The sequence below is a fragment of the Mesoplodon bidens genome (genome assembly GCF_964165515.1).
Source record: "Mesoplodon bidens genome assembly, chromosome: 20".
Lineage (NCBI taxonomy): Eukaryota > Metazoa > Chordata > Mammalia > Artiodactyla > Ziphiidae > Mesoplodon > Mesoplodon bidens.
Genome location: NC_138181.1, coordinates 18,087,687 through 18,100,007, shown reverse-complemented (window position 1 = coordinate 18,100,007; position 12,321 = coordinate 18,087,687). Strand labels below are relative to the sequence as shown.

The 12,321-nt window shown below is 46.6% G+C and overlaps 1 protein-coding gene across 1 annotated transcript in view; it reads right to left on the bottom strand.

The window, feature by feature from the left end:
* GSR (glutathione-disulfide reductase) overlaps positions 1–11,454 on the bottom strand; it is a 44,580-nt gene extending 33,126 nt beyond the window's left edge. The window contains exons 1-2 of the mRNA XM_081221212.1: positions 11,132–11,454; positions 1,334–1,360 (exon numbers count right to left, since the gene is read on the bottom strand). Coding sequence (XP_081077338.1) covers positions 1,334–1,360; positions 11,132–11,428 — 324 coding nt within the window. The 5' untranslated portion in view covers positions 11,429–11,454. The remainder of the gene's footprint in view (positions 1–1,333; positions 1,361–11,131) is intronic.
* Positions 11,455–12,321: the final 867 nt, after the last annotated feature.

Below are 12,321 nucleotides of genomic sequence, written 5' to 3'. Positions count from 1 at the left end.
AAAAACCCATGATAATCTTGACACGTCTTTCCAGGAGAAAAACTGTTCTTGTCTTCCTGGGAAAAATTGATTCAGAGATGCCCTGGAGCAGGTGAAAGACCAGATGGCTTGAGGCAAACACCTCACTCCGTGCAAAGTCACCCAGTTAACCAGAGCCACATGTAGGAGGGACATCCATCCATCTGCCACCATCATCTACTTGGTCTCGGTCATATCAGCACTTGGGCTTACAGTGGGGTATAAACTTTTTTATTTCCTGGCTGGATCTCCCTATTGAGAAAAAGTTATCCCCTGCAGATGGATAGTGCTTTTCTTTTACATCATGACTATGAACATTTTGTTGGTCTTTGCTCCTTCCAGACCATCAGAAGTTGGAGACCAGACACTGTGTTCCATTCCTGGTTATCTCCCCTCTGTGTTCCCACAGGAACTTTGTCACTATGGGAACTTAGCCACAAGGTTCATGGCCAGGATGAATTTCCTTTGTATATATGATGCAATTTGTATCCAGGAGCCAGTATTTCTGTGGTTATCTCTCCAGCAGCCCCTCCCTCCTTTCTTCCTGGCTGAAAATGCCACTCACTTGCCCATTCTCCCCTGCAGGGGTAGCTCATCCTGGCCAGGAGAATCTAAAGCAATCTGCAGGGGCAGTGCTGGGTGAGGACATCCTGCCTGGAGCTCCACGAGATATCCTGTGGCCATGAGGGGGCAGGGGTTACCATTGACCATACACCTAGGATACCAGAGCGGAAAGATGGAGAGAAGCCAGGATTCTTTCAGATATCCTTAAGTGCTAAGCCAATCTCAGAAGCTGCCTATCTCCAGGCATCTTTATTTTTTCCTCCAGCCTTCTTAATAAATGATATTTAAGAACACAAATAAAAACTATCCTATTGGGCTTCTCTGGTGGCGTAGTGGTAGAGAATCTGCCTGCCAATGCCGGGGACCCGGGTTCGAGCCCTGGTCTGGGAAGATCCCACATGCCACGGAGCAACTGGGCCCGTGAGCCACAACTACTGAGCCTGCGCATGTGGAGCCTGTGCTCCGCAACAAGAGAGGCTGCGACAGTGAGAGGCCTGCGCACCGCGATGAAGCGTGGCCACCGCTCGCCACAACTAGAGAAAGCCCTCGCACAGAAACGAAGACCCAACGCAGCCAAATAAATTTTTTAAAAAAGCAAAACTATCCTATTGTTTAAGCTCTTTTAGTAGCTTTCTCAGTTATTTTTTGCAGCAAGAATTTTAACTGGCACATTTGAAAACATCCTTACTCTGATCATGATTTACCAAATATGTCAAACGAGTGTGGAAGGAAGGAGAAGTAAAAGTTCTACCTTCTTGGGTACACATCCAACATTCACCTAGAGAAAAAATAAAAAGGACATATTTTAAGATTATTAAACTCAAACCATCAAACAAACATGCAAGAGATGAATCCCAAGCATCAACCCAGGAGCCTTCCTTGAGTTCTAAGTCACACTCTACAGCTACTTCCCTTTTTCTATTAGAGTTGGGAAACATAGGAACATTACTTTCCTTGTATGAGGAGGCAGAGAAGTTTACTTATGAGCATTTTCTCAAGAAAAGCAGTTGAGAGAGGAGGAGCGGGGGGAGGGGAGAGGAGGGAAAGGGAAGAAGGGAGGGAGGGAGGACAATTCCATTTCCGGGGGAGGGGGGATGCCCTGTGGGGACGGTACTAGGTCAGGAGGTGGCCAAAGCCTGAGCTTGCACAGGTCCAAAGGAACAAAGCAGAGAGAAACAGCAGCACGGAGGTGAGAGGACCCACCAGCTGAATAAAGGCAACTGAACCATTTGAGCAACTGTCCTAGAGGATTTCTGGGAAACTTACCATGGCCTATGCTGGGTAAAACACCCAGAATGTCCCCTTTGAGAAAATCTCTAGAGGAAAACTACATTATTTTTCAAGATCAAAGGACAACTGATGAATCAAGCAGTAAAGTTCATCCATGCTATTATCTAGCTAGCTAGCTATTTATCTATCTCCATGCTTATATACTTGTTAGAGATAGACACAAACTTGACTCTTAGCCTTCTGGCAGCCTATACACAAAGAAAAACACAAATAGTTGTAAGATTTCACATAAAAACTAGACAGTTGTTTAAGAAAATAACTATTCAAACCCCTTAGACTAGAAAAAAATTCCTTGCAACAGTCCTTGTAAACTGTGATGTATATGTTTATACACACATTTTTGTTTACATTTGTTTTTTCCTTTTGATCACATCCTAAAATAACTTGGAAAAAAACTGTGGTTAAGAGTAAGAGTAGGGGCTTCCCTGGTGGCGCAGTGGTTGAGAGTCTGCCTGCCAATGCAGGGGACAGGGGTTCGAGCCCTGGTCTGGGAGGATCCCGCATGCCGCGGAGCGGCTGGCCCCGTGAGCCACAAATACTGAGCCTGCGCGTCTGGAGCCTGTGCTCTGCAACGAGAGGCCGCGATAGTGAGAGGCCCGTGCACCGCAATGAGGAGTGGCCCCCACTTGCCGCAACTAGAGAAAGCCCTCACACAGAAACGAAGAGCCAACACAGCCATAAATAAATAAATAAATAAATAAATAAATAAATAAAAATTAAAAAAAAAGAGTAAGACTAATTAGAATTTAGACAATGACATTGTACTATTATTATGTAATATGATAAACATCGCTACATGGGCAATCATATTACAACCTAGAAATGAATCAGAGTCATACACTGTATGCCTTAAACTTACACAATGTTACATGTCAAACTTATACAATTAAAAAATATTTTTTAAAGAGTAAGACTGATTAAAACTGCACATACCATTTGGCACATACCATTAGAACTCAGCAATTCTAAATTTAGGAATTTATTACACAGACAGGGTCACATGTTATGTTCAAGCATCCAAAGATACATGTATAAGGATGCTCCCTGCGGTGCTGTCACAGTGAATAACTGGACACAAGTTAACTACCCTTCAGTACGGAAGCATTACTATAGGGAAATTTTTGTACACTGAGCCTATGGAATACTCTGCAGCCGTTTAAAAGGACACAGTAGATTTCTATTTACCGTTACAGAAGGGGTTCTTAGGATGTTAGGTGACAAAAAGAAAGCTGCAGAACAATTTGTTCTGCATGTTCCAATCTGCATTATGTATATTTGCAAATATTCACATACCTTTAAACAGTTTGAGCAAATATTCCATGTTCTTAACAGTAGTCATCTCTGGGGAGGGAGAAAACTTGCATATTTCACTCTAAATACTTTTTATAATGTCATTCATTACTGTATAATTCATTTAGACCAAGAAATAAACCAAAATGATTTTATCCGGGTAGTGGAATTTAGATGGGTGATTCTTTGATTTCTCTTGCCTATTTTCAGTATTTTTTTTTTTTTTTTTTTTTTTTGCGGTAGGCAGGCCTCTCACTGTTGTGGCCTCTCCCCTTGCAGAGCACAGGCTCCGGATGCGCAGGCTCAGCAGCCATGGCTCACGGGCCTAGCCGCTCTGCGGCATGTGGGATCTTCCCAGACCGGGGCACGAACCCGTGTCCCCTGCATCGGCAGGCGGACTCCCAACCACTGCGCCACCAGGGAAGCCCCAGTATTTTTTATAATACAATTATTTTTCTTTTATATGGAAACAAATGCCTTCTAGACATAACTTATGTCAGGTGCCTGTAAGCTCTGCGGATCATGACCATAAGGAAAGAGGCAGGCTCTTTTGATGTCCAAAGAACACAGGTCTGGTGCCAAGTGTATGACTAACGTTAGTTTATTTTTTAGAAGTTTCTGAACTTTTAAACTCGTGACCATTCATTCATTCAGAAGTACTGATGAAGTGCTCACTCACTGCTGCCAGGCATTATGCAACACAGAGCACCCAGTGGATATGGTCCCTGCTCTCATGGAGCCCACGGTCCTGACCTGGGAGAGGTGCTCAGCCTATCCAAGATGCTGGCTCAAGAGGCAACCGCAGAATCAGCCACATCCCCTAAAATTGCCAAGTCTTCGGCCAGAAATCAGAGGAAGAAGGTGGTAGAAAATTGTGAGCTTCGGGGGCTGGAGAATCTGTATTCCAGCACAGGCTATGGCTGAATGGAAGCCCTTGACCTTGAAGTACTCCTCCTATTTTGGCAGCTCCTAGTGATAAGCCTCCAGGGTTTCCAACGGTTTCAGAAACCTCGAACACTTCAGCGCAACACAACTGATTATCAGATGCCTCTTTGACTTGGAAGGGAAGAAAAGAACAATTCGTTACCTACAAAGCTGGGGAAGCTGGGCTGGAGAGTTCTGTGCAGTCCTGTCCAAGCCTCCTTCTCGCTTTCCAGCTGAGGTTGCATTAGGTTGTCAGAAAGAGAGCACGGGTGTAGAGTCAGACAGACAGGAGTTTGAATCCTCCACTTCCTGGAAGTGGGTGGGTAGCTTTCTAAACCCCTCTGGGCTCAGTTTCCCATTCCATAGAATAGGAATGATAACACTTACATTCCAGAGATTTTGAGAAGATCAGAGATAATGTACGTAAAGCACCTCTTTTCTAATTCATGATAGGTGGGATGATGCCACTGACCCCTCTGAATTATTTCTGCAGTCCGCCAGCTCCCCATGTGTACAAAAGCCATATGGCAAACAGAGGAGATACATTCCCCGGTGGCCGGCTCCCTTTCAGAAACAGATCAACAGATGGCAAAGAAAGCTTGCCTTCCAGAATGGGGCACTAGGGTCCCGGGCTGTCAGGGCTCTGACCTCCCAGGAGTGCACACAGCTAAGACCTGCAGCATACCACGCTTTCCACCTGGCAAATCCCCCTGCAGAGCCCGCATTCTCTAGGTGGGCACTCACCGACAATAAGCCATAGGAGCAGAGACACCCAGTGCCAGAGAGATTCCTGCGGCTCTGCCCGCCTCTGCAAACTGATGGTCCGTCTCTGAGAACTCCCTCCTCCAATCTAGTGCTCAGAATCCTTCCGTTCCGTCGGCCTGCCAGCACTGGCTCACAGTGAGGACAGGGGCCTCTCCAAACAAGGACAGAACATGTGAGAAGTCTGATGACACCTGTGGCAAAATTCAGAGGTTCTCCACTTCCCTAGGGCTGGCCCTCTTACCTCCAATTCTGCCCAGATAAGTAAAAACCGCACACTGCCCGTGTCACTGGTTAATTTACAACCTCACCTATCAAGAATGTTACCTGTGCTTAAGTAATAGGAAGCTTCCTTCCTCTGGTTTCCCCCTTTCTGTTCCCCATCACAGAGTTGCCTAATGGTTCCTATCTAGTTCAGGACTGATATGAGGAAGGAGCACTTAGAAAATGACCAGGCAGGGCTTCCCTGGTGGTGCAGTGGTTGAGAGTCTGCCTGCCGATGCAGGGGACACGGGTTCGTGCCCCGGTCCGGGAGGATCCCACATCCCACATGCCGCGGAGCGGCTAGGCCCGTGAGCCATGGCCGCTGGGCCTGCGCGCCTAGAGCCTGTGCTCCACAACAAGAGGCTGCAATAGTGAGAGGCCTGCGCACCGCGATGAAGAGTGGCCCCCGCTTGCCGCAACTGGAGAAAGCCCTCGCACAGAAACGAAGACCCAACACAGCCAAAAATTAATTAATTAATTAATAAAAAGTTTGAGGGGCTTCCCTGGTGGCGCAGTGGTTGAGAGTCCGCCTGCCGATGCAGGGGACATGGGTTCGTGCCCCAGTCCGGGAAGATCCCACATGCCGTGGGGCGGCTGGGCCTGTGAGCCATGGCCGCTGAGCCTGCGCGTCTGGAGCCTGTGCTCCGCAACGGGAGAGGCCACAGCAGTGAGAGGCCTGCATACCGCAAAAAAAAAAAAAAAAAAAAAAAAAAAAAGTTTGAAATATTGCAAGAATTACAAAAATGTGACAAAGAGACATGAATGAGCAAATACTGTTGGAAAAATGGTGCCAACAGATGTGCTCACCGCAGGGTTGCCGCAAACCTGAAGATTGTAAAAAAAAAAAAAAAAGAATCTGCAAAGTGCTATGGGTTATGCCTATATTTACGTTTTTGGAGACTCCTAAAAACTGAACTTGAAAATTAACTCATGTATTTTTCTGCTCTCAGAAATTACTTAATCGCAGTAGGCAATAAAAGATTATTTTTAATTGAATCCTAGAAAAACAGATGATTTCTTTCAGTTTCCCTTTTTTTAATGCCTAACCTAATACTATTATAATTTTTTGCCTGATCCAGAAAAATAAAGAGTAATTTAAGAGTGGAATCTGGGCCTTCCCTGGTGGCGCAGTGGTTACGAATCTGCCTGCCAAGGCAGGGGACACGGGTTCGAGCCCTGGTCCGGGAAGATCCCACATGCCGCGGAGCAACTAAGCCCATGTGCCACAACTACTGAGCCTGCGCTCTAGAGCCCATGAGCCACAACTACGGAGCCCACGTGCCACAACTACTGAAGCCCGTGCGCCTAGAGCCGTGCTCCACAATAAGAGAAGCCACAGCAATGAGAAGCCTGCGCACCGCAACAAAGAGTAGCCCCCGCTCACCACAACTAGAGAAAGCCCACGCGCAGCAACGAAGACCCAACACAGCCAAAAATTAAAAAAAAAAAAAAAAAAAAAGAGTGGAATCATGTTGGGGACTTCCCTGGCAGTCCAGTGGTTAAGACTCCGTGCTTCCACTGCATGGAGCACAGGTTTGATCCCTGTCGGGGAACTAAGATCCCACATGCTGCATGCGGTGTGGCCAAAAAAAAAAAAAAGAGTGGAATGTTATTAGAGCTACACCTGCCTCTTGACCTAGTTTACCCATCAGGAGTTTAGTAGCAGTACTGGCTCTCACTGCTTATTTCACTCTGAACTTGAGGGGATCAGAATATGCCACCCCAAAACATGCTCCTTTGACATAAAAATTATTTTGAGGTGAAGACAATTAAGAAACAGCAGACACAGGAGGAACTCTGCTCTCCCCCTTTCTACCTAAAAGCAAAGCTTAAATTTCCCTTTATGAAGGTGTTTCCCACCCTTATCCTGTACCAGCAGCAGAAAAACCCTTATCACTGGAGATGGAAAGGTAGCACTGAGATGAATCTGCACAAAAAAACCTTATTAAAGTAACCCTTATCTTCCATTAGTTTCCCCCCATATATTTACCTTCCCACAATTTACCACCTCTAGAAGCCCAAACCCCCTTTCCTTTGTCTAGTCACTTTTCCACAATTTGTCCCCCTTTGTTAAGTTGGCATTAAGCTCCCAGGCCTAAGAGTTCCTTTTTTTCCCCACTTCTTTTCTGTGACACTCATGTGTGCATATGAAATAAACCTTTTCTCCCATAATCTGTCCATTTTCTATTTAATTTGCAGGCCCCAGCTACTGAACATAAATGGGAAGAGAGAAAGTTTTTCCTCCCCTACCACAATACAGAGCAAAGTCATTTCATACCTGAGTTTCTTAACAGTTTAAAGTGATAAACTCCATCAAAGAAAAGTGAACTCTCAGGTACACCAACACAGGTCACTCATCTTGAAAATACCCGTTTGCTCGGAAGGGTCCTACTCTACTGTATCACAGAAGAGAAAATAAGAAAAGCATCCAGGAAAAGGAAAACTGAGGAGGAGTCAGGAGATCAAGGCAAACAGTCACACCATATAGACACCCATGGAAGGCTCTTACTCCAGAAGCATGAAATTATGAAACCAGGAAATGAATGACTCTAGGACCAAACTCATTACCATCTGATCCCCACAACTGTGCAGGGTTCTCCAGATTCATTCTAATGCTTCCATAGGGTTAAAGTCTTTGCACAGTTCCTGCTCCCCATGAAACCCCCAGCGCTGAGTTGGGCTCAGGTACACCAGAATCAGAATGGGGCTCTTTAAAAATACACCTGCTGGGGCTTCACTCCAGACCTACTAGATCAGGAGCTCTGAAGTGGAGACCCGCCTAGTAGCTAAGTGCTTTTAAAGTAAATAATGACTGTTTCCTAAGAGGCAGAAGTAGGAAGGTTCCTCCCCTGTAGCTGAGACGAATGCTTAAAAATGTTCATCAAATTATAAATTACTCCACACAATTACACAGAAGCCATGGTTTGGCTGCTAATTAGCATAGCTAATAACCTATGCTAATTCCATAGGTTATTCTACACTTGGTTTGTTTTCAACCACATTTTAATTGACATTCAATTTGCTCCTTGGTAAAAATGAGGGTCCTGGGCTGGAACAATGCTTCTAAATTCCTATAAGGATTTGTGTAAGTTGGATCCTTAATGAAATGAAAGCAATGGGGCCCATGCTCCGTTTTTATAAAGCTAAAAGTATTCAATTTAAAGGACAGTCGGGACTTCCCTGGCAGTCCAGTGGTTAGGACTCTGCTTCCACTGCAGGGGACACGGGTTTGATCCTGGTGGAGGAACTAAGATCCTGCAAGCCGCGTGGCAGCCCACCCCTCCCCGCAAAAAAGAGTTAAATAAATAAAGGGTTGTCCCTTAATTGAAATTATAAGCTTCCTACTTTTAATCAAAAAATCGTTCTTGATAAAAATGATAGTGATAGAAGAATTTTTTAATGGTCATTACTCTAAAAAAATTTAAGCCAGCAAGCTTATGTAAGTGCTTCCTATTAAAAAAACAAACAAACAAAAAAAAACTATAGTCCGACTGGATTAGTAGATCTCCAAAATCACTTCCAACTGCATCAGTCCATGAGTCTAAGTTTTCATGGAGGAAGGCTAAAAACAAAAACTTGTATCCACAGCAACTTAAAAATTTTACCAAGATTTAGAATTAACATACATTAATTGACATTTAGGAAAAAAAAAAAACCTGGTTGGAGAGTCAACAGTAAAGAAACTTCTATCTGACTTTCCCAAGGGACATTTCTCAATAGTATCTCGAGTACAAAGCCACTTTTATCGTGTCACTCTCCTGCTCAGAACCCTTCCACAGTTCACTGTGCTTCCAGAAACTCTACCTTTTTACTACCATCTGACCATCAGCTTTATAGGAGACTCCCTCTGCTCCAGTCAAATTTGATTACACAACATACCTTGCTTCTGTGCCTCCGCGCCGACCTACCCTGTCAAAAAATGATATTCATCCAGTTCAAGTTCACAAAGATACTATCTCCATCCCAAAACTATCCAATGTGCCCAAGCAGAAGTGATAATTACACTCTTCTCTCAACTACCATAACAGCAATTAACATAGACCCCCTCACTCTGGGGTTGACTGTCTACATTTTGCTTCCCCCCACCTTATCGCAAATTCCTTGAGGGAAGGGACCTTTGTCTTACAAATGTTGGTATCTACCCTTTTATCTCAACCAGTCCCAATCCAAATACTTAGCACTTAGGAGAAGTGAAGACAGGAACAAATGAAATGTGCTTCAGAATGCCTCAATTTTCCCTAACACCTGTTTGGAAATCACTGCACTAAGAAGTTTATTAATGCACCTGTGGATAACCCAGACAACTAGAATCCTGAGACAAATCTAAACAGGTCTTATCAGTTGGTTTTATCTTTTGTGATATTCTAAGGCATACTATATACTTCCTTGAATTTCAAAACCAAAAGGCAGTTTGAGAAGAGCCCAAATGGAATGAAATAAAAATATTAAATAGGGGATTTAGCCCAAGAGATCAATGCTTACAAAAAAATAAAAGTTGCTGCAGCATAATGAGATAAGCAAGGCCAGGCACTCTATAAGGAAGCAGTAAACGGTTGACTCCTAAGCTGTCCTTTACTTGTTCTGGGAAGTAGTTGACCTCTTAAAGCATTCACGTTTCTAACAGGAACCTAAAAATGGGGTCAGCCCCTTCTTGATTAATACCAGTGGAACCAGGCAACGATGAAGGATGCCACAAGCTGATTATGACACACATGGCGAAGGAGGGAAACAGAAAAGTAGAGAGGGACAAAGATGAGCAGTTATCAAGTGATGTCACCAGTTGTCCGGGGGGCCTCTTAGTGACACCCCTCCATCTGCTTTCTGCAGAGCCAGACTTCTCCTAAGAGTCTGTCTAGACTAAGGTGTCAAGGTGTAAGTTGATAATTAACAGGGATTTTTCCTTTCTTTGTTCCCACTTCCGTTTTGAACTTAAAAAGTGAGCACGGGACACTGGAGACAGCCCATTCACAGCTGTTAATTTTGAGTTTCATTCACATACGGTCATTGAGCAAGCCCTTTGTTAAGGTGATAAGAGCTTGCAAACATATGAACCCATTTCTGCCCTTAAGGAGTTCCCAGTGTAGTGTAATTCAAGCATCCCTCTCCAAAGGAACTTCGAGAACTCCATGCCCAAGCCCAGGTTACACTCGGATACAACATTTTAATACTAACAGCAAGTACCTCGCCCAAGTCTTGTGACAGAAGAGCCCACACCAATAACTTGGGAACTAAACTTATTTTTTAAAGTAATAGTTTCTCAATCGCAGGATTTACAACACTCTTTTGGGGGGAGGTAGTTTTAAAATCCCTCCAAAACAAAACAAAAGGTCTGTAAAGTCATTTAACAATAAATCCTACATCCATGTCAACTGTAGTTGGTGATTCTCAACCTTGGCTGCAATTAAGAATCACCCAAAGCCGAGGCTGCACCCAGGCAGCAGAATTTTTTCAACTCCTCAGGTGATTCAAATGTGCAGCCAAAAGTGAGAACCGCTGCTGTAAATTCTGCCCTTGAAACTGCAGGGAGAGGACCAGGATCCTCATTCAGAGACACGGGCTCCATCCTCCCTTCCCCTCTCCCCACAGAGACTCAGACCAGCTGCAACTATTCTAGATGCAGTTTTATGTTTCATGGAGCTGGTGATGAGATCGAGCATGGACTACGATACCCTTCCACCTTGAGGAGTGAGGATGTAGGAAAGTTATGTTAGATTTCACGATCTCCGGCCAGCGTTATTATGATCTGCGTTGGAACAGACGCAGGCTCAGCCTCGGGGTCCGCGGAAAAGCCCCTTTACACTTGTCTCATCAAACCCCGCTGGGATCCTGACTCCGACCCGCGTGGGAAAGCGGACAGCACAGAGCTGGGGGCCCATCCTCGAGGAGTCGGGGGAGGTCGCACTAGGCAAGAGCACAGATTGTTCCTGCAGAGAGAGGCTGAGACAAAGCGGGGCGGCGGGACGCGGCGCTGCAGGAACCCAGGCATGAAGAGAAGCGCCGGGAGCGAGCGGGTACTCACGCAAGTGCCGCCCAGCTTGTAGCTCTCCACCACGGCGGCCCGGGCGCCCAGCTCGGCCGCCCGGCGCGCGCTGGCCAACCCGCCCGAGCCGCCCCCGATCACCAGGTAGTCGTAGCAGGCCGCGACGCCGGCGGCGGGCGGCGGGCACGAAGACTGCGGCTCCTGCCTAAACGCCATGGCGCGGGAGAGGACGCAGGCAGCCCGGGCCCAAGGTGGCGCGTAGCCGGGGAAGGTGCGCGCCGCCTGCCGCCAGCCGAGCCCCTCGCTCGCGCTCAGTGTCCGGGCCGGCAGGGCCATGCACGCGGAAGTGCGGCCCGTGGGCGGGCTCGGGGAAGGAGGGGGGCGCGCGGGGCCGGCGCAGCCTCACGGTGACTAAGCACTCAGCCGGCGCACTCACCCGGCCGGACCGGGGCAGGGGGAGTCGCCCCACTCCGTCCCGCTGTGCGCGAGCCAGCCCGCCCTGCTCCAAGGGAGGGTCTCTTTTCTAGGAACTCTCCGCTTCAGTCTTCACCCCAGCACCTGGGTCCCCGCGCCCGAGTGGCATCAGCCGAATGTAGGTTTCTGAAGGCTGATGGGGCGAGGAAGGATGAACGCCCTCTTTTGTTCCCCCAGCCTTTTCTGAGCGGGCTCTTTGGGAGTTGCCAGTGGCGCCGACTTCTCCAGGAAGGGAGACTTGCCCACCATCATTTTGAGGGTGATGTTTCTCAAGGTTTGATCCGCAGACCACCTGATCCCTGGGCCCTAACCCAGATCTACTAAATCGGACCCTCTGGAGCAGGACCCCAGCAATCTACATTTTAAACACCCCCCACCCCGGCTTTCAGCACATTTAATTTGGGAGGCTTTGGAACAAATGTTTTTGTGTTCCACAGATGAAGCATAAAGATAGCGTAGAGATGGAGACACAAAAGCATTTTCCTCCCAAGCTGGAGAGACTGGGGTGTCATTTTAAAATATCTAGAGCAACCAATTGCACAACAAAGTAGTAAGTCAGTCAGTTTGTGTGGCCGACGCCCATCACCCACAAGGCTGGGAGCACTGGAGGCAAAGGAGTAAAGGTCCGGGTCTCAGAAGCTGGTCCCAGCTCGCCGAAGGGCAAGGGGGACCAACCACACGCCAGTTAGAGTGGTATCCAGTTCTTTTTTAAAGTTTTTTGTTTGTTTTGTTTTCCTGATTAAAAAGTAATAGAG